At 39.1% G+C, this 23,019-nt stretch overlaps 1 protein-coding gene across 13 annotated transcripts in view; it reads left to right on the top strand.

The window, feature by feature from the left end:
- stxbp5l (syntaxin binding protein 5-like) overlaps positions 1 to 22,142 on the top strand; it is a 154,151-nt gene extending 132,009 nt beyond the window's left edge. For 5 of the 13 annotated variants that reach the window (XM_039817816.1, XM_039817812.1, XM_039817814.1 and 2 more), the window contains 9 exons: positions 1,426 to 1,479; positions 4,050 to 4,229; positions 11,735 to 11,836; positions 12,958 to 13,209; positions 15,961 to 16,324; positions 17,629 to 17,794; positions 18,593 to 18,704; positions 18,913 to 19,133; positions 19,708 to 22,142. In XM_039817816.1, coding sequence (XP_039673750.1) covers positions 1,426 to 1,479; positions 4,050 to 4,229; positions 11,735 to 11,836; positions 12,958 to 13,209; positions 15,961 to 16,324; positions 17,629 to 17,794; positions 18,593 to 18,704; positions 18,913 to 19,133; positions 19,708 to 19,749 — 1,493 coding nt within the window. In that variant the 3' untranslated portion in view covers positions 19,750 to 22,142. The remainder of the gene's footprint in view (positions 1 to 1,425; positions 1,480 to 4,049; positions 4,230 to 11,734; positions 11,837 to 12,957; positions 13,210 to 15,960; positions 16,325 to 17,628; positions 17,795 to 18,592; positions 18,705 to 18,912; positions 19,134 to 19,707) is intronic. The other 8 variants (XM_039817817.1, XM_039817815.1, XM_039817819.1 and 5 more) reach the window with 4 other exon arrangements.
- The last annotated feature ends 877 nt before the right edge of the window (positions 22,143 to 23,019 follow it).

Here is a 23,019-nt window from a genome sequence, read left to right as displayed (position 1 = left end):
TTATTTTTATTAAAATCCATTTTATGAAGCGCTAATGCAGCCACTGAGCTATTAAACAGAGGGACATCTGTGTGTAACAGTTTTATTATGAGAACATGTTCTTCTGTCATCGTATCCCTAACACTGCACATTTTATTTGGTTGCAGCAGCATCTAGTCACTACAGTTTATTATTGAACACACACACACAGAGCTCATCTGTTATCTCATTAGAAACACTAATCAGAAAGGCTTTACTTGTTCCTGAAAAAGAAATGGAAACAGAAATTCATTGATTGATAAATTTAATTAGAGTACCATAACACCCCAATTTCCTCTGCAATAAAGGAAACATATTGCTTCTCAAAATGACCTTTTGATACTGAGCAGACTACATGTTCCTTCACAGAAAATACATGCAAAATATAAATGGAGTAAAGTGTATTACATTACAGTAGATTAAAAAACAATTCTACCATTTCCTCCAGTAGGCCCTTCGTCCTCTGCTGTACTCTTTTTTTTTTCATGGTATTCTATGGCAGAAGGATTGGAACCTTGAGGTAACATTTTTTTTCAAAGGAACCCTCATTGATTCCTTTGATGAATTTTCTAAATCTAAAGTAAGTGGTGAGAATTATAAATAATTCAGATTCATGATCATGCTGAAATTGATCAATCGTCATGTAAACACCATCCTGTGTCTTCCACGTGTCAAGTTAATCATTCAACACAAAGAAACAATGAAATATTGCCTTCTTTTTGAGGGGTAAACTGACTCATAACATCTCAAGTTCGACCTTTGCAGTTCTCTACTTACTGCAAAATGCTTGCAAAATGTTTTAACAAGTTATTTTGTTGCCTTCAGTGTCTGACTGTGATTTTTGTATTGACACCCTGTGGTGTCACCCTGTTTATTTGTGCTTCCATGTCAGACATCCCAGGCCTTAGAAAATCAGATTTTACTGGGACATTTAAGCAGAACAAAGAAAAACGGAAAACTGACATATTTCAGTAAAGATCTTTTGGCAGGGTTAATCAAATTTGAGAGAGTGCAGATGTGCAGAGGGTGGGACTCAAGTTTGACATCCAGAGTAAATTAAATTTGTTGCAGCCCAACAAGACAATAACCATAACTCAGAATGTGGATAACTTGGATTGTTAAATTGGCCCAGTATAGGTATTATTAATCTTGTAGAGATAGCTGGGAACACTGGCCTGGGACAACAACGGAGCATGCATTTTGAAATATGCCTGCCGTTGCATGTTCTGGTTATTTGTTTATTTGAGTGATTTCCATTTTCTTTGTTTTGAGTTTTTTTTTTTTTTTTTTGCACTTCTGTTTGTCATTATTTGATTTGGATTACTCCTACTTTATTTTCTTATGATTTTTTTCATTTTTCATTTAAAGGGATTAACTGGTGCTTTGTTTCCTATTCTTTTGTTTCAGTAAAGGGACCCGGCAGAAAGTTAAGTCTGCCGACAGATCTTAAGACTGATCTTGGTACGGTAGGCGAAAGCCAGCAGTTTTCACTTGATTTCTTTGAGTCATTTAGTTTCTGCTTTTATCATGTTTTCTAGGTTTTTATGTTGCTTTAGTAGTTTTTATTCTCACTCAAACTTTCTTCTTTCAGTTTCCTTATCACTCTCTCCTCCTGTTCAACCAGTCCACAAGACTGTCGGACTGTTTGTCCATTTTTCCCCTTAAAGTCTTTTGATTTCATTTAAATCTTCTGTATTCTTTCTTCTACATTTTGCAAGTGTTTATTAAAGGTGATTTGTAACTCATGCCCATGTTTAAATTTGAGGTTTTCTATCGCTTTATCATGATTGGACCATCTTCTGATTTTACACAACTTTTACTCCATTGGCAGCCGTGCTCTACAGTGATTGGATCACTCGCTACCTCTCTCATTGTAACTGGATCATTTCTCTCTTAAACAGTCTTTTCTCCATTTCGACTGGATCATCTGCATTACAGATACTGAGCGTCCCACCCCTACCCCTATACATCTCTACTGCTGTGCATACACTTCACAATCTGAGGTTTCCCTTTGCTCTGCTTCTACAGACTGCTGCTTCACACATGCTGTCCCTTTTAAAAACGTCTGCTCCGTAAACACAAAATGTGACTTGCCTCATTTAATGACCTTTCTTTATCTAATTAAAAATGATTGTATTCTGTCGACCCTGCATTATATTTAGTTGAAGCAATAGTGGCATCGAGAACAACAACCAAATTTAAAAATCCAACTTTGAGAAGATCATCCTCAAACTGTGTTTCCTCGTCATACATTTTAGTATGATCAAAAAGTGATGAATTTTAAGTGTCAAAAGGATTGCACGGGAGAAATACGTAATTAATCTTTTACCTTGTTAATAGCTACAATAGGGTGTGTGTGTCTTTGTGTGTGTGTGTGTGTGTGTGTGTGCGTGTGCGTGCGCGTGTGTACACTCTATGGATGAGTGCAGTAATCCTTGCGAGGGTACAGTGCCATTCGTTCTGCTATGCACCAGTTTCCTGCAGAACATTTCGAGGAAAATTACGTATTTGCTGCATCTCTGTTTGAATTTCACAGTTACAAAACATTAAGACAGATACACAACAGGGTCATAATACTGCACTGGTATTGGTTGGTCCAATATCACCTGCAGTTTTCAATCCCTGCATTGCATCGGTCCGTCCTGCTGTGAAACTGGCCAAATGTTGCACACGGACTGGGTGGCACCCTGGAGTTTTTCATCTTCACTTTGAAATTTAATCCTTTTTGCATCAACTGGCTGAACAGGAGACTTACATTTGATATGATCACTGTGAAATACTAAGAGGACAGTGACAAGGGAACACTGTAATTTTTTAACTAATTAGCATAATGCTATTTATCCTCATGCTTCATGAGTCTCTACATAAGAGAATTTCAGAGAGGAGAAGCTTGTTCAGAACTTGGTTTTACTGTGACAGGGATGTCATTAAAGAAAAGTGCACTGGTTTATTTACTTGTCTCTCAAGACAAGTGAGAATGAGAGTACTCAGGCGGTAGGTATCATGAAGCTGTTAATTACGGCTGTCTTGGCAGTGTTTTTGTCTTCCAGACTTAACTGCGGGCAACAGAAAAACCGCAGAGTGCACCCAATCCACACAGTTCTTTTTTTTTTTTTTACTCTTCTCATTAGTACGGGTTGGCTCTAAACTAATTATTTTGCCCACACACACAAGCAATGTACATTAAGTAAGGACAAAGCTTCCAACAAACTCAGTCCCTGAGGGGAGGCCATGTAAGGCTACAATTCCAGAAAGTAACAAGTGTTTCCTGTCACCACCATTTGTAGCTGATTGTGTGGCCAAACCAACTTACCTGAAGTACTAATTTGCATTAGAATAAAAACAAAAAGCAGATACTATATTATTTTAGATTCTTTTACTATTCCTTTGATCTCCATTTGTAGCGTTTTGCCATAGCCAGTTATATCACAAAGTTAATGGTCTTAAAAAAAACGGTTCTAATGAAAACAAACGACAATGCAATAAAAAAGACAAAGTGGAGATGAAACAAGCCTGTTTTTCTTTTGATTTTCATATATTTTTCCTTGCACAGACCGTATGAAACTGCACTCACAATTTGTGCCTGCATTTTTCTTTCTTTTCTATTGCCCAAACATCTTTTTCTCCTCCCTGCTCATACTTACTACAGACAACTCTCCAGCCCTTTGTCACTCACCCACGCTTCCCCTTTCTCCCTCACCACCATCTTTCTTGTTGACAATCAGAAGTTCAACATCGGCTTGCAAAAATATTCATCTTCATAGGTCATGTAGTACAATACTGGGTTTGAGTTTGCATTTTTTAAACATATAGCAAAATCTCCAAATATGGTGAGAAAGCTCCAGGTATTTCTTTGAAAACAGCATTATTAATAAGTCGAATTATCTCCCTTCATTTAAAGATGTTCCTTTGTTTTAATGAAACAAGATGTTTTTAATTAGACTAAATGACATATGAAGATGGATTAGAATATGTTGGAACGTTTTATTTCCCTCCTTGTATTGTTTGCTAATGCTTTGCCGTTGTTACAGATCATGTCAATGGACATTGCACTAGTCCCGCCTCCCAGTCGTGCTCAGCAGGGAAGCCTCGTGTCCCGATGGGTCCCGAGGGGCCACGGCTTACCCGCAGAGGCCCTGGCCGACCGCCCTTCCGCAAGGCCCAGTCTGCTGCTTGCATGGAGATCTCTTTGCCTGTGTCCCACACTGAAGGTGTGTGCTTGTCTTCCCAACTCCCATCCCTAAACCTCTATAACATAGCCTCCCTCCTAACAAGTGCATGTCATCCTCCCACCCTGGGGTAAGTGGATTAAGGGTTGATACATAGTTAATAAAAGACAAGCGCATGTTAATGCAAGTTAGCAGCACAAAAAACGTACTGACTGAGCAGTATGTTTACACCAACGGCAACTACTTCTTCATGTGTAGTTGTTTAGCAGTGTTTGCATTTACCTTACTTTAAACATAACTCTGCAACTTGCATTAGCATCACCTTACATTATTTGAAGTACAGGTCATGTTTCTCTTGAATGCAAGAAACGGCCCTTGCATTGTGTCCCTTAACATTGTTGCTTGTGTCAACCCTGTCCTCGGCCTAAAGGTTGGTGCAATACAGTATTAAGTGTTTTAACCAATTGATATTTAGTTCTCCAGTGCCTTTCTTTCTTGTTTTTTTTTCTCTCCTCTGCATCAAAAATGCCATCAATTTAACTTGAAAAGTGGCACTGATGACTGTGTTAGCAATGAACCTTTCCCAACCAAGTGAAGTTGTCTGGCTTTATCTGTGATATTTATTTTCTCTTCTCATGAATAGATTATTTTTAATTTGGTAACGAAGCACACACAATGTTTATGAAGTGTGGCCACACCTCCCGACTTTCCCATAATCCACAAACTTTTAGCTGAGGGAAGCATTTCTGTCTTTATTTAGTGTTTGTGAGTGAGTATATACAATTTGTTCATATTGTAAGTACCAGAACCTCCTCCTTTTTTTTTTTTTTTTTTTTTTTTTTAAATAGCCCATTTCAATATGCACACATATAAAAGAGGTGACTAAGTTGTACACAACAACCATTCCAGCATGATCTGCACTCTGGCATTTTGACATTTTCATCGACGAATCTGACATTTATTTTATTTCATTTGAACTTATTTAATTCACACCCTGACATTGACCTGCAAAAAATTTGCTATTGAGCCAGCGACCTATTTGTGTGTGTGTGTGTGTGTGTGTGTGTGTGTGTGTGTGTGTGTGTGTGTGTGTGTGTGTGTGTGTGTGTGTGTGTCTGTGTGTGTGTCTGTGTGTGTGTGTACATACGCCTTTGTGTGTGATAGAAAGTTAATGTGTGCATTTGTGGGTATGTAAATTTGTTTCTGAGTGCGGTGCAAACAGTTGTTTTAGTGCTTTTATATCTATTATATTTCTATATTATCACCTGTTAATCTAGATGAAGCCAAACACACTCTGAAGGCCATTATAGAACATCTTCCTCATTTTTAACATTTAATACATTAGCTAAGTTTCCATCCACTTGTCAATCGAATTATCTGAAGTTCGGTAAAAAAACTCATGCGAATAAAGCTAGTGAAAGTGTGTTTCCATCCAACAGCTTTAAAGCGAATAAAAACCTGTGCGTAATGACGTCACATGCTGTTTTGCGATTAAATTGGTATATCGAATTGATTTGAGACATTTTAAGGTGTTTCCATTCATTTTTGCACTGAATCGCACAACATTCAAGCAAACATTTGCGAACAAAGTTTTGCTAGACAAAAGTAGTTGTTGTTGTTAATATTAAAAGCCAAGGAAGCTCCGATGGGTCTTTGGCTGAGGATTTGATCCAGCTCATCAAAAATGTGGAACTTTCCTTAATTATTTTCCCTCCGGCACCGCTGCGAGACAAACTCTCTTTTTATGTATCGCTGTTTGAGCGCCTTCCATTTACTCCGGAGGACGTCCCACGGCTTGTCGTAACCTTTGTTGACCATTTCCTTTGCGAGTTCCTGATAAAAGATGGCATTTCTTAGATTTTTGCTATCTAAAATAGCCGTTATATTTTTCTGGTAAATTAAATTCAAAAAGTATCTCGTCTCCTCGTTTGTCCACTTCCATCTGTCTTTGTTGACACCTGTCATGTGTGCAAACAGAGCGGAAATACTGGGCGGAAATGAACTAAAACTTCTTCTTCTTCGTTTTATTGCGGGTTGCAACCATAAAAATGACCTAAAACTTAATCACAATTAATTATTTATTCGGCAAATAACGTTTCCATCAGCGTTTATCGCATAAGCCGTATATCGATCAAGAAAAAATCCGATGAGACCAAACTTATTTTCTTTGAGTCGATATTCATGAAATTGGATTTTACTGTTTCCATAAGGCATTTTTCATTCGATATCACTTAATTTGGATAAAAACGTGTGGATGGAAAGATAGCTATTGACCCATCCTTGAAGATTTGATTACTATCTTAAAAGAAACGTGGTTCATGTTTAGGCTTGTTGTTGGGTATGTTTTACCTTTCTGCTTTTACACAAGTGACAGCCAAAGCAAAAAAAAAAATAAAGCATATAAAAGAAAGTGATGTAGAGTGTTGACTTAAAATGACACTTCCAGCAGCGTAATTTTGAGATATTGTCCTCAGAACTGACAGAGAAAAATTGCCTGCAACAGAATTGTACATTTACATCAAATTACACAGTATGTATGAAATCTTGCACTTAGTCTGTCACTGCCAGGCGAATAAACAACATCCTCTAACTCAAACAAAGATGAGACATACCACTCTTTCATCGTAAGGACTCTCTTGTCATGTTGGACATTTTATTTCTCTCTCTTGCACTTTAAACTAGCTCTTTCTTTATTTGGAAAAAGCAACAGCTAGATATCACTAGGCCTTTTTTGTGAGCTGAACTTTATGTCTTCAATTATTCACGTTGCTGGGTGATTTTCTGAGGGTTGTGAAAATAGAATGTCAAACACTGCCCAAAGAGACTGCAGGTTTAGGAAATGGATAATCCATAAAAAGTGACAGACATGAGGATGGGCCCTGGAGGCACAGAAGCTGTTAAGCACTGCAGTGCTCTAATTTAAAGTGTGGAGAGTGAACATTTACTTAGCCACCTTAAAGCAGCAGAATGTGAGGAAAAATGTCCTCATACTTTAGTCAATGTCTTCATTATCAAATTATAGACACCGTTAATAAACCTGGTGCACCACCAGTACTGCATTGCCTTCATATAATGCTTAGGCGTCATGCATATTTAAACTTGTGTCCCTAAGGAGAGAACAATTCTGTAAAGCTCTGGCTGTGCAGGTCGTGGTCCAGTCTGTATTTACTTTTAGTGGGGGCTCTGTCAGATTAACACAAAGTCTCTGTCAGGCCACGACATACTAATCTCTCCATAGGAGACTCAACACTGTGACAGTTCCCAAAATGTCACAGTTACTGTAGCCACCCTGCACGCACATCAGACAAAAAGGAAGTACATAAAGGTTGCAAATCTTGGCAATTTGAAGTAAGAGTATGTTCCTTCACATCTGTGCCATGCCAACATTCTAAAGATTTTTTTTAATTTGGGTCAACACCCATTTGTTGCTATTGTGAAAAGCTTTTAACAAACATTGCTGATGCTAAATAATAAACAGGATAGGTGCAGTGCTGTTGTCACAATTGACCCTTTTACACCAATTCAGCAATTAGATTCACACTGCCATCTCCATTGACCTCATTATACAACACTGACCTGGAGCTGAGAGGGAAGCAGTTTTTTTCATTAGCATAAGCTAAATGTTTTATTAAAGCCAGTGCCTGGGCTACAGCTGCATTATCAACCAAACCGATGCAGACGATGGTGGAAATTTCTCTATTCCACAGTTGATTTTATGCATCTATAACGTCTGAAAATATCCACATTAAACTGACTTCTTGATTAATTTAACATGAAACTTTGAATTAGGATTAAGAAAGGTAGCAGCTCGATATTTAAAGTAACCAAAAAGAGGAGATCTCTCATACAGGTAGACAGAGATGGATGTACCTGCTCCATGCATTCTCATGAATGGGTGGAGAGCACTGTGAGGTCCTGGTCGTTTCAGCGGCCGTTGCTGTTAAGTTTAGCTGACACAAGGTGACTGTGAGCCGGGTAGAGTGCACCGTAAGGTCCTGGTAGTTTCAACAGCCGTTGCCGTTAAGTTTAGCCGAAAAAAGTGACTGTCATGCGGCGATGACCGTTAAGTTCAGGCAGAAAAAAGACTAGTTAAGATTAGAAAAAAAGATTGTGGTTTGGGTTAAAACACCGGTCCCCTTATGTAGTATTCCCGTGACAAAATCACCCGTTTCCTGGGTGAAAGTCTTATGTTTTATGACCCAACCTTCTCCCTATGCAGTGCTTCACGCTCTTATACATCTGCAGTCATTGTGCTGCATGCAGTTATAAATACGTGGAATACATACAAATTCCAGTGCAATACTTTTCATAGCAATGTGTACGATTCATGAGAACAGCCTGACCTGCTAGGCCACCAGACTTACTTACTGATTGAGTAACGGTGTGCTAAATCATAACTGTAGGCTCTACTAGCATGCTATTGTAATCTCTTGACATGAATGATACATTTAGTATTATGGGTTATGGCGCCATTAGTATGACCATGCTACTTAGATACACCAGGTTCTCGCAATCTAGAGTTTTACCTTTTCAAACTGGACTGAAATGTTTCACTTAGCAATGGAAGCTAAGTAGGAAGCTAGCAGAGTAAAAAAAAAAAAAAAAAACTTTGAATTGAGAGAGCCCTGCGGCTCCTGTCTGACACTAAAGAAGCATGTCATTGTCTGTCGAAGGCATAACCACTTCGCCTTTGTGTGCCTTAGCGGTAGACAGTGTCCTCCTGCTCTCATGGTGCTGAAATAACTTGGAGAATGTGACTCTGGCTTAAATCAATTGGTCATCACAGTGTCCACAATTTGACTTGACGTGACAGCTGGGTCCCTTGTCTTTTGCAGCAAGTTGTTTTCTGAACCGAAAAAAAGTGTTAGACAGGCACTATGCAGGGCTAGTGTAAAGAATGGAAGCTGAGCGTCTCTGTTTTACTTTGTCATAGTTGAATTGCCATTAATATTCACCCAATGCAGCAAATCCATGATATTTCATTTTACCCTGAAAAATCCTGCTGTGTTCCAATTACATCTTTGGCTATTTGAATACATTTTGATTAATCTGTCTAATCACTCATTTGGATGTCATTAGATATTTTCCAGTCTGGACACACCACCCTCTGAACAAAATGTCAGTTTGGCACACATGATATAACATAATTTAATAGGCAAGTTGCTTTCAACTGTTCTATAATGTGGGATGTTATTAATACTGTACCTGCAAGGTACCACTCAGGGCTTTAGAACAAAATAGAAGATATCATCCCATTGGATTTACTGCAGATTAACCTGTGTTTCTGATTTTTTGATACATTTACACTGGATCATTCAAAAATCCCCTGCTCATGAGACTTTGGCAGTCTGTTTTTTGCAACATATGCTTAGAAACTGTAGCACTGCATTATGATGTGATGGAATATATGGAAGTAACTGTTAGATTTCATTCTCTTGCTGTGTTTTTATTTAAGCACTCTACGGCTTCTTAATCTGGGTTAAAAGTATTTTATAGTTCAATGTTTTTGTATTGCAGCTCCCCTTTCTCTTCGAGGGATCCATCGCATCCATCACTTTAGAATGTCTCTTGTAGGCAAATGACATACGATGATTTTAAACCATGAATCAGATGTATAAGCCATAAGAGATGTATGTGATGAGGAAGACGTACATGAGAACATTCTTAGTCTGCAGCAACATTAATGTGTGTTTATTATGCGTGAACAGTCGCTTTTCTCAGCACACCATTGCATACTCTCTATCTGTTGCCTACCCATGACACTGTTGTTTATCAGTTGCACTGGGTTACCATGGTGAAGAGCCAGCAGGATCACTGGAATAATTAAAGGTCAGCAAGCGGTGCAAGAGATTGTTAATGAGGCCTGCATGCCAGGCGAGGAGACAGAGGAGGGAAATGGCATGGGAAGCCAGACTCAATGTACAGTAAACATTTCCATGCCTCTCATCTTGGTTAGGCAGCACACCTATTAAATATTGAAGACAGAATTGTATGATTCTGTTAGATTTGCCTGCAGATGTGGTCATAAAATTGGCTGTATAGGGGTTTATGTTTGTTAGCATAGAGAAAAGAGTGGTTGTTTCCCCACAGTGTAACCTGTAAATTAAGTATAACCCACATATTACAGAATCCAAGTAAAAGCGGCAGTAATATAATATGTTTTACTGCACCATAGCACAGAGCTTAGGTGAAGTGACTCAGGGACTACCTGGCTATTTGCTGAGAGGCTTTTTCAAAAGACAGCCAGGTCCACACACACACACACACAAACACACACACACACACCCACACACCCACACCTACATCAATGTTTAACCGCATGATGAAAAACGTATTCTGAAGCACTGGGCCTGCTATTGTATAGCTTTGTGATAGAAGATGTCCCTGATGGATCTCTGCAATAATTAACAAACTTACATTTTGAGGTCAAAGATGTCCTAATTCCTAATTAAGCACATAATTAAATCCTGGAAAATGTATCTGATACAGTACATCTATATATGTGTAAATTGGCATTGAAGCAAAACCTGGCACAAACTTTGTACACAGTCATTGGTGGTAGATGAGAATGAAAAAGAAAGAGTTCCGCGTAGTCTCCAGGTGTCTGTCCTTGTCTCTCTACACTATGTGTGGGTGTATGTGCATGTACCACTGTATAAATCTGGTACTTTATCTGTCTCACCGCTCCAGATTGTCTGCCTTCCCTTATCACCTCCCTGACTCCGCCTCTTCTGCCACTAGCTCCCTGTCAGGGCCCTCCAGGGGTCCCTGTGTCCTGTCAGAGTACCACTGTGCCTGACTTTCATTAGCCAGCACCCCACAGGCTCTGTCACACAGCGTAAACACACTCCAGCGACACACTCCAAAACTGAGCTGCTGCTACCCAGAAAAAAAGGCTACAGTATTTTGTCTTCATGGCTGCCAGAGGCATCGTACAGCAGTGTTGTCACGATACCAGAATTTGTACTAAAAATATCTCAATATATTGATGCTGCTCCGATACTGTAAAAGAAAACCATCAACCAGAATTTCTTCTGTATTTGACACCAGTTTTGTAACAACTTTTAAACTGGGATCCCCTCTAAACACTTTTGTATTTCCATCAGTATCAAAGAGAGCAGTATCAAAATTCGGGTTGTTGTGCAACAGTGCTGCACAGTAGCTCTTCTGGACTGCTTGTCGGGACACTGTATCAGAGTTTTCATAACACAGAAAACCTGCTACTCTTGCCAACAGGGTTTAGTTGAGCAGATGGCGCTGAAAAAAAGGTTTAAAGTGAAGATGGATAAGCGAGTAGAGGTTGTGTGGCCACCAGAAACATAGACAAGTGGCTTCTTTTGCAGTCACACTCTGTATATATTTGAAACAATCTCTTCACACTCAGTTGCATCTTTCTCTCTTTCTCTTTCCATCATTCTCTGGTACTGCTGTTTATCTGTCTGTCTTGTCTGTTTTTTGGCTGGGCGGCTGTGTGTGCGTGTGTGATTCTTTGGGTCATGGCGGGGTGTGGTTTGTTAAATGGCGTTCATGTTGTGGGGGACGAATAGGTTATGCATCCAGGAGGGCAATGCTTCACCAGTTACACGGAGTCGCTATGTACTCCCACGACGAGCACCACACCACTGCCCCCTACTGCTGGAGTGAGAGAGGTAAGGGGGCTTCGGCCACAAACCCATCAACTGCTGTCCTGCTGATTATTATACGTCCGTCCGTCCGTCAGTCAGTATGTCAGTCCGTCCTGTGGCCCTGTTTCGTCTAAAACATGCCTTAAAGTGCTTGCTCTTGTCCCAAGGTGGAGGCGAGTACATAGTGTATGGTTTGCAGGCAGCATACAGTACACTCTATATCCCCCAAGCCCCCCATAAATAGTTGATGTTTATTGTTAAGCCTGTACAGATTTTGGTTCTCATAATGCCTTAAAATGCACCTGAAAATCGCAAACATTGAACATCTGTCAAAACCGTTTTGATTTTAGCCTGACATGTACTCCATGCTTTGCACCCATCTGTAGTTGTTGTTACATAAAGTCTGCACTCTGTGTAACTTTAGGCTGGGCATGCAGTACTGCACATTGCCGATCTCTGAATAATTCAGAAATGCAGCAATACAGAAATACTTTTATGATGGAGGCTTTAAGTACCCAATGTAGGACTTGAATGGGTAGCACTCACTTAAAGGAGTTTTTGAATTTGGTGCAGCTGCCACTGTGTATGTGTGTGCATTCTGGTGTGTGTCTGTCTGTAAGTGTGTGTGTGTGTGTGTGTGTGTGTGTGTGTGTGTGTGTGTGTGTGTGTGTGTGTGTGTGTGTGTGTGTGTGTGTGTGTGTGAGACTACATGCAGTGGCTGTTTATTTGAGTGTTTCACCAGGCCGCTGAATAGAATCTTGTCAGTGCGTAAAAATCTGTGCATTTTCAATAAACAAAGAGAGAAGAATGTGTGTGTGCGTGCAGGGTTTTGTGTACAAATATGTTTGTCGAGTTGTCTCTTTATAATGAAAAATAACTTTGCTTCTCAGTGTATCACATCTTTTCGGAGGCATTTTCCTGTGTTCCAGTGTTTTCCATTACATAGTATCAGCAGACAAACCATATGTGACCTCTTATTTACGTACTTTTTTTCTCTTTAACGGCTTGTCCTCTCATACCACCTTTCTTTCTTCTTTTCCCACCCTGTGCTGTTCCCTTCCTTCTTTTCTTTTGCTCATGCCGTCACTTCATGTCTCTCCCCTCTTGCACCGTGTCCACCCGCGCCATGCTTCTGTGTTTGGCAGCTGCTGCCACAGAGAGTCGTGAAAACTCCTTCAGCCGTTCACGCAGTTCCAGTGTGTCCAGCATCGATCGCGACACCAAAGAGGCTATCACCACGCTGCAGTTCGGAGAGTCCTATGCGCGCAAAAGTGACACCCTGCCCACCCCATGTCTGTGGGTGGGCACCAGTTTAGGCGTGGTCCTGCTCATCCCAATGTCCATTCCCACCGATCACGAGGAGAGGATGGAGGAACCTGTGACCATTGGCCCCAGCGGTAAGTCGCACTGAAACAGGGTTTCATCACTTAGTCACCTTAGCTATAATTGTACGCACAATTTCCTGCACAAACACAGATTATTACCAGCATTTCCGGCGGGCTTACTTTTGATTTTACCACCAAATAAAGTGCTTTAAATAATCTGGCTAAACTTTGGGCTTGTTACTTAGTTGCAGCAATATTCTCAGATCTCAGCAATACTGAGTACAATAGTACTATAGTAATATATAGTAATATAGTAATAAGATGAATGAGTACAATATTATTATAACAGACAGAAATAATGGCCTACTTGAATAGTAACACATAAGTTGTGATAGATCAGAATTGTTCTAATAGAAAATCATACACCGCAAAATACCAATAATTGATTTATTGAAGGACTTAATACTGCGCTTAGCCTTGTCAGCAACAAAATCAAGACAAAGACATGAGTCAAAACTTGAGAAGGAAGACATTAAGAACCTGGTTAAATAAAGGTTAAATAAAAAAAATAAAATAAAAAAAATAATTAAGAACCACCAAATAAAATCTAAATATGATACAAATCACGCCATAAACCTATTCAATGGTGCATTTTCAATTTGGAGTCCGTCCTTTTGTTGAATTTCTCTTTATACCCGTGGGTTTGAAGCTGTGATGAAAGGTTGTATGCTCCACATGACAGATAAATAGCCTAATGTGGGCTTTCAATGTTTGAATGTGCTTGATGAAAATAGACTAAAGGGACTGTACTGTATGTTCTCAATGTGCCTCTTTAACCATTTGTCATGAAGCGGAATACAATATATTTGATTATAATGGAGGCTCTCTAAACTGCTGGCCCAACTCAAAATGATAAACTATGTACTAAGACATATCTTTAATTACTTTGCATACGGCAAAGGTTCAATAGGCTTTAGACTTCATTTGTTATATTAGGTACAACCAAAGACAAAAGGCTAAATGATGTTATCAGGGACCAAATCAAGACACAATATTGACTTATTATCACCTTATGCAGTTGACAACAAACAGTTGCTCATTTGGAGCATAGACTGTATGTTTCTAACTACCTGACAAATGCAGACAAGACATTATTCAGTCTTAAGTCTTCTTCTGTTTGTCTGATTTTGGTCTCCACTAAGTTCACCAGCTAGTTGCTAACTGTCTGTGTCTGTCGGGTGTTCCTTGCTGAGCGTGTACTGTGCAATGGGCTTATCAAAGCCGAGACCCGTTGTCTGAACAAAACAACACAGATGTTGCATTCACTTGAAACTCACCTCGCCAGCCTCGTGCTGCATTCAAAGTTATTGTAAAATACCCTTTTCCCATCCAGTGGTTGTTTTTGTCGTTTAATAGGAATTTACTAGTTATTGTTATAAGTTATTGTAATTACATTTTTAATAAATCATATAATTTTGACCCTGTGGCCTAAGCAATTCTTTTTTTTAGATCAACTTTTTATTGTTTTATATTTTTGAACATACAGAACAGACAAATACAATTGAACAAGGTGCTCCTTTTTATATATATACATATATATATATATATATATATATATATGTATATGTATATATATATATATATATATATATATATATATATATATATAATTTAAATCTTTCGGTTCAGGCACCTTTTTAAAAGTATAATTTTAGCACCGGGAAAATGTGTTTTCCCTTTATTTTCTTCTCTGGGGGGTGCCACCTTTTTCAGCCATTCTGAGTTTGCAGGTATGTTCATATATAATTTCACAAATGATATAGGGTACACTCACTACAAAAACATTAGCTTTCATCTCAACTCCACTTGTGTGTTTGACACAAATTACCCACTCAGACATATGTGAAATGTTGCTGCAATGCAAGGCTTTTAAAATAAGAGCAGGCAATTTCCACAGAAATTAAGTGCAGTGTGTGAGCAGCGTTCAAAAGCTCAACTCTCCCCTTGTCTCATACTTAAAGGCTACTAAAACAGTATTTTCTTTCAATTAGAGTGAAATTTGTTGTCATGGAGAACTTTAAAGGGCATTTGTCATGCATGGTTTTGCATTTAAATTCCTTCTGTACTAACAAGGATAGATTTTGAAACCCCCTTTGTGTTTTCACTCTGACTAAACAAAACTGAGCCACTCAAACTTGCGTTAACAGTCCAGAAACCCTGCTGTGTGAAGAAAAGGTCTCTCACTCACAGTTAAAACATGAATAGACCCAAAAATTCAAGCAGCAGTTGTTCTCTTGAGACTAAACGCACAAGAAGAAAGCTTATTACTGGAAGGTCACGGATTCAGTTCCAAGGAAAGATTGGTGAACAGGAAGGCAGGTATTGTTGAACTCTCCCTGTGTGTTTCCAAAGTGCTCCTGTGGATTGTATGTTATGCAGTAAATGTTGACAACAGTGAATGTATGGGTTGGATTACTTGTTCGCAAACAGATAAACGGTTATTCTAGGCTCCTAAATGAACATGTGAACCTTTAAGGATTGTTTTACAACATCAAACCTTCAGGATTGATGACAATGAAATTAGACTCTTTATTATTCGTCATGTGTATCACGCTTTGTTACACCAAAAGCTTAGATAACAAATGCTTAATGGAGATAGGTGTGCAGATGCTGGTATTTATTTTTATTTGACCATTTTCTTTTGCATTTAGGACCTTCTTGTCACATGGTAATGTGCCATGGCTTTGGAAATTGTAGTTCAGACTACATTTAGACTTCATGCCTTCCCTCTTCCCTCTGTTGACTCTACCCAATAACTCCCAGGCACAGTCCTGATGCTGAAGGGCTCCGTGTTGCGCATTAGCTTCCTGGACTGCATGGGAGCGCTCATTCAGAGCCCCTACGAGGTTTGGCGGGACCTCAACGCCCATGAGGACCCTGACCGAATGCGGAGGCGCAAGCTGGTCCACATTTCACCATCATCCTCCCAGGATACCTGCGGAGAGGGACATCTGGCGGTGGTGTGCTCCGAGAAGCAGGCCAAAGTATTCTTGATGCCCTCGCAGTCTTGCCTCTTTGTCCACAACATCACTGAGTCATCCTTTGTACTGAGAGCCGACGTGGTAACTGTGTGCAACAGTGTGTGCCTGGCCTGCTTCTGTGCTAACGGGCACGTCATGACACTCAGGTATAAACTCAAGTACTCCTCCGTTTACCTGAGACTACCTCCTGCCACATGCAAGAATGTTTTCAACAGTGTTGGTCATCTTACTTTAAAAAAGTAATTAGTTACAGTTACAAATTACTTCTCCCAAAAAGTAATTGAGTTAGTAACTCAGTTACCACATTGTAAAAGTAATTAGTTACTCAGCAAAGTAACTGTGACGTTATTTTTTATTTTCTATTTTCTATAACGCTATTACGTTCTATAACATCTTTAACGTCAAAGATGTTTATATTAACTGATTGAAGAATAAAAACTCTATACAGTATCACCTGTTGCTGACCCGAGAAATCGAGCGCTGCTTATTTTAACAGAGTGGCTCCGTCTCCTTTGCTGGAGCTCACGCTAGCTGCATTTGGGCTTGGGCTTGGGTTAGCAGCAGCAACAAGTGTCGTGTTAGCATGTGTTGATGTGAGGGGCTTGAGAAGATTCGAGTTGCTTGAGGCAGACGTGGATAAAGTCTTTTTACCTGGGCATAGCGTGCATGTTACATAAACATTCCTGCCTTTAATTTCAATGAGCGAGAAGTAGTGCCGGTACTTCCAGTTCGAGAACGCTACCTTTGAATTTCCCTGGCTCGTCGCTATTGTCGCTGTCTTGTGTTTAGTGGTAGTCAGAGCGTGCAGTGAGACAGCGTGAGCAGGGCATCCGCCCACCCAGCCAATCATCATCGCATTTGCAACGGTGTCATCATCCCCGTTCTCTCCAGGCAGCTGGTGTGTAGCCAAAGCCTGACACCTCGCGCTTCATTCAACCAAGTAACGCGCCACTTTACATTCTCAGTAACGATAACGGCGTTGCAACGATGGGAAAAGTAATTAATTAGATTACTCCATTACTGAAAAAATAACGCCGTTAGTAACGCCGTTATACTTAAACGCTGTTACTCCCAACACTGGTTTTCAATGCAGAAAAACTCTGCATATCATGTAATTACATTGTCTATGTGTGAATAACTCCTTTCTGCCTGATTGGATGCTAATTGGTCATACCTTTGCCCTATGTTACAGATATCTCTTTAATGTGATTTGTACATTTAAGAATAATTTTTATTTATAATTGTAAGAGCTACATGATAATTTGAAAGGCAGGGTTCCAAAGATGGACAAATTATTGTGATGAACAATCCAGAGATAAGATTTTTCTTTCTGATTTCTCTAGCTGTATTGCCCAAATTTGCTTCTGTTGTGTGTGATTTGTTTTACTTTGCAGAGTACAGTTATTCTGATGTTTAACTCTGTCTTGTATTTTTCTCGCTTTGCCTGCAGTTTGCCAAGTCTAAGACCGCTCTTGGATGTCAATTACCTGCCTCTTGCAGACATGCGCATTGCAAGAACCTTTTGCTTCACCCACGGGGGGCAGGCATTATATCTCAGCTCCCCGACAGAGATCCAGAGACTTGCATTCAGCCAGGAGATGTGTGACAACCTGCAGGTCAGCACTGCAGCTATCTATCTATCTATCTATCTATCTTATATTTTACATATACTGTATATTAGTCTCTTTATCCATCTCTCGTTGTGACATGCAACATCTGCAGCGTGTATGTGCATATTAAGATTGACATTGTCATCTCACATTTTATCTCAGAAAAGTATTGGTGCAGTAAGGTGATAAACAGGTGGCATTACTCCCCACCTTGGTGAAGCCCAGAGCTGACAGAGGCCATTGAAGTGAAAGGTCACACTTGCCATGTGTGGTCTGACTTCCACTGGGTTGATTGGGTGGATATAGTTTTACTATGTGTGTGTGTGTGTGTGTGTGTGTGTGTGTGTGTGTGTGTGTGTGTGTGTGTGTGTGTGTGTGTGTGTGTGTGTGTGTGTGCGCGTGTGTGCGTGTGTGTGCATGGCATGCGTGCGTTTTTTTAAACATTGGCATATTTGCATTCATAGACTTGTTTGTTCTTAGGAGCCATCACTGTACACTCACTAATGATAACAGACCTCAGTGGAGCTTGTAACATGATGCTGCCATAGTGCCACCTACAGGCAACAGCAGTTACTCAGATTATGGTCTGGTTCTCCCAAGTCATTGATGTACTTGTATTTGTCACAAAAGTGATAAAGGGAAGAGAAAGTGAAGAAAACTTTGACCCCAGCCTACCAAGGATGACCGGCGTATGATCAACAAATATCAGCAATATGTTGCTGGTGCAGAGTTGGAAATAAATGTTTTCATAAAAACTGAATTCATTGCTAAGAAGTTTTTTTTCTTCATTTTCAATAATTTCAGGAAATGCTGGGGGAGCTGTTTACACCAATAGAAACACCAGAAGCCCAGAACAGAGGCTTTCTAAAGGGCTTCTTTGGAGGAAATTCTCATAACTTCGACAGAGAGGAGCTCTGTGCGTTTTTTTTTCTTCTCTTTTCTCCCTTTTTCTCTGTATGAAGAGTTTCATTCTAGTTTGTACTAATTCACCTAACAAATGTCACATGTAATTAATACATCAAGATCTAGAAGGAACTGTATGACTAGCAAAGGGATAAAAATCCCTCATAACCAGAATAGTAACCCAGAATGTTATTCTTATAATCTTATGATATTGTTGACAGTTGGTGAGGCAGCAGCTGGGAAGGGTTCTCGGAGTCTGGCCCAGCACATCCCTGGGCAGGCGGGGATGGAGGGCATGAAGGTGGCAGCTTCCGGAGTGGTGGGGGATCTAGCACGGGCCCGCATTGCTCTGGATGAGAGAGGCCAAAGGCTGGGGGAGCTGGAGGAGCGAACCACCCTAATGATGACCAGTGCAGAAACTTTCTCCAAACACGCTCATGAGGTAAAAACAAGATTATTAAAAATACAACAAAACAAAAATAAAAGTAGATAATCAAATTCAATCTTTTGTAATCTAAGTTTAAAAAAAATGTCTTTCTGTTAACAGAAATAAAATGAAAATGATGATATGGTAAACTGAAATAGAAGAAACTCCATGAATTTTGTTCTTATTAGCTTTGGAGAATTAATGTAAAAATATCTTTTAAAGAAATAGGAATTTGTTTTAAGTTACAATATAGCTGTTATATAGATGAAATAGCTCATTAATTATCCAAAAAAAGAAAATGAGCTCCATTGTTCTCACCCCATTCCCAATTTTCATGACAACATACAGTAATGTAAGTAATCACATATATGTGCTGACTCTTCTCATCCCTAAACAGGACCTTGTGGTGGCACCAATTCTCCAACATGATGTCATTGATTTAAAATGCTAAATACTGGTGTTTAAAAATTCTACATACAACAGCTATAAAGCAAACTTTGTAATAATAATGTGCTGTTACTCCGAAGGAAATGAAGCAGTGACAACTTATTTCTCACCATCGACTATATGTGACCTCATCTCTTCGCAGGTGATGCTAAAGTGCAAGGACAAGAAGTGGTACCAGTTGTAATAGCAGGAAAGAGAGCTGAGGCTGCCCTTGGACTGCTGGGAGAGTTATGCCGGGACAGGGACTTTCACTCTACGAATAAGAGCAATGAAAGAAAGACTCAAGAGTGACTTTGTCTTCACGGCTTCTGGACTGGCTACGGCACTGTCACGTTGTTAAAGGACGAGCCGGTGTTAGTTCCTTGTCTAGACGTAGTGATGAGGACAGAAAGAGAATGGCATTTGGAACTGGAAGATGGAACTGGAAATATCCAACATGTCTGTCTGTGAGTGTGTATGTGGTGTGTGGGGGTTGGGTTTTCTGGACCTCTCTGTGTAGATACTCAAAAGTTAAGAAACCAACAAGAATTGCATGAAACAAACATGGATGACTATTAAAAATATCCAACTGCCATATTAAAAAGCAGCATGCTACTTTAACAGGAGATACAAAAACAAAAAAGTTTTATTTAATGATGTAAGCCAACAACAGAAACTATGAAAAACTTTATATTTTTTGAAATATTGACAAAAAGCTATATATATATATATATATAAAGGGAAATGTATACCTGCATTGCTATTAAGCCAAAACATGTGTTCCTTTCCCTTCTTTTCTTTATTTAAATTTTTGATTTATTTAACATTTTTATTCTTAGTCTCAGCAAATATTAAATGCTACAATATAGATGCACATACTAAGCTTTCTCTACACACACTTAAAATAATGCTGAAACTCTGGGCTGCACAGTGCAAACACGAATCCTTAGTATTTACACTTACCTCTGCACAGTCTAATCACACTAATTTCACTTTTCGGCGGCGGCTGCTGCTACTACTTACAAAAGCATTAAATAATGATGAGAAATATCTCACTCCCCAACTACAATTGTATGAAAATAAGCAACAGATTGGTGTGAGACGTATTCTAAGGCTGGAAGACTTAACCGTGTATTCTGGACACAGTGTGTTTATAGCTGTAGTATGAACCTATATACTAGTCACGTGCCATAAAAAACAAGATGAGTGAATCCACTCACTGTAAACTAACCAAGAGCTAATATGTGGTAGTCATATGTTTTCTGTTTGATCAGAACAGATGAGACATAGTACTGGGAGTTGGCCATAGAGGGCATTTATCAAAGTCAAATAAGTCAGTTTTCTTTATGAAAAGAAAAATACAAGGGTGTTTTTTCCTCTGTACGAGTTTAGTGAGCCATTAGGTTGTGTGTGTTTGTTTGTGAGAGAGAGAGAGAGAGAGAGAGAGAGAGAGAGAGAGAGAGAGAGAGAGAGAGTGCCACAGATGTTAAAACAACTGGACTCTTTCTCTTCCAAAGCAATCAAACATGAATGACACCCTCCCATCTCTCAGCCTCAGTCTTTTAGAAGTTGCGGTTCATGTGTGTTCAGGGTTAAACCTGAGCAGTTCTCTTTCCATAATCACAAACAATAATTTTAAATGATTGTCAATGTCTTTGTGGCGGCAGTACAAAGAGGAGTTGGAATCACATCCGCTTAATTGCTACCAACTCCCTTGTGAGTCGTTTATCAGTAAAAGGTTCAGGAGAAGTAACAGTATTTTTTTTTCAGTGATGTTCCGATGTGAGTCAGTGACGAAACTATGTACATGTGTAATACATTTGCAACAATTTCAAATGAAGGCAAATATGTTCTTTTTTTCGTTCAATATTGTTCTTGATGACTATGGTATCCTCTTGTCCTAGTCTTATATTTGATGGTGACGGCCTTTCAACCGAAGGCTCTTGTATGTTTAAAACAACAAATGTTCCATGATACATGGTTGTGTATCATATTGTGATTGTGTTGTACATGTCAATGGGTAGCCACATGACACGGGCAAACAACCTTAACTGAGGAGGATATTTTGTACTTGTGTATTTGTCTGTACTTTGAATTGATCTGAAAAACCAAACAGGATTATTGATATCCATTTCTCACACATCAGGCCTTTATGCACACGAGCATTAACACACATAAAGCGTTGCGCCTTGATCATGTTGACGTCACTCCCACATAAAACATGCACAGCGACACGTACACTCAAAACCTAAAAAAAAAAAACTAGTGAATCTATCTGCATTACTAGCATAGACTAGTCATTTCTGCCTGCTCCCTGTCAGGCTGCAGAGGCATTACTTTAAACCGATTTGTTTTCACCAAACCCAAATCGCCTGACATCCTAAATCAGTGCCACGCAGATTTCAGGAATTACACATGATTTGATTCAATTAGGTGTCTTAAACGTGAAAAAAATGAATTTCTCTCCTATCTCTGTGCCGTCAATGAGATTTGTGTTCAGTGCAGTCCTTTTCAATGGCAGAGAAAACACACATAAAAACAAAAAAAAAAACACAACCAAAATAAAATAATTTAAAAAATATCTGACTTCTACTTACAGGGTGTTTTGTTAGTACGTTTTTTTGTTTGTATGTTTTTGGGTTTTTATTAATTGTACAGTTCAATCTTGAGAGAAAGGTGAAACAAACAAACAAAAAAAAAACGATAAAAAAGATAAAGACATTCTTGGGATATTTTTCTCTGTATATGTTGTACCTGTTAATGCTGGTACTGTACTATCTGGTATTCTGGCTCTGTCTAAATCACTGGTAGTTCTTCACACTGTAGTATCCTGAAGAAAAAAATAATTCTCTGGTTTTCGCAATGATGGCAGCAAAGTTTGTCTTATTTAAATGGATTCTACCACTTTTTGTTCTTATTGATATTATACTAGTGTAATAGAAATTACTTGACAAAAAAAGAACTGAAAAATATGTTGATGCAAAAGCAAAATGAAATAAACATTGATTGATGTACACAGTTGAGAGCTCTGTTTGTAACTAGCCTCCATCGGCTGCTGTTGTTTTGTGTGTATGAAGTACAACGTGGTGTTTACTGCTGAATTACAGAGGATCATCTGGGCATCTCCACATCAGTGACTCTCAGCTTGTTTGAGCAGCAGCACCCATGCACATCAAGCGCAGCATGGTTTTATTATTATTTCAAGAAATGTTCGTTTTACCCTTTCAGCGTAACTTACCTGCTTTATATGAGAAGCATACAGTGAGCAAATTATCTTTCATGCATTTCTCAGAAATATATTATATCTTTCTGCATATCATATACATTCAAGATTATTTTGGATCCACTGCAGTTTGTAATGTTTGCCCAGAACTTTTTTTTACTGTTTCAATCTATTACCGTTGTAAATACTCCAGTACAAATGTCAAGTATATTACTTGAGTTTTTCTTGAGTATTTCAACTTAATGTCACTTT

Source organism: Perca fluviatilis, chromosome 12 (assembly GCF_010015445.1).
Source record: "Perca fluviatilis chromosome 12, GENO_Pfluv_1.0, whole genome shotgun sequence".
Taxonomy (NCBI): Eukaryota; Metazoa; Chordata; class Actinopteri; order Perciformes; family Percidae; genus Perca; species Perca fluviatilis.
This window is presented reverse-complemented; position numbering and strand designations above follow the sequence as displayed.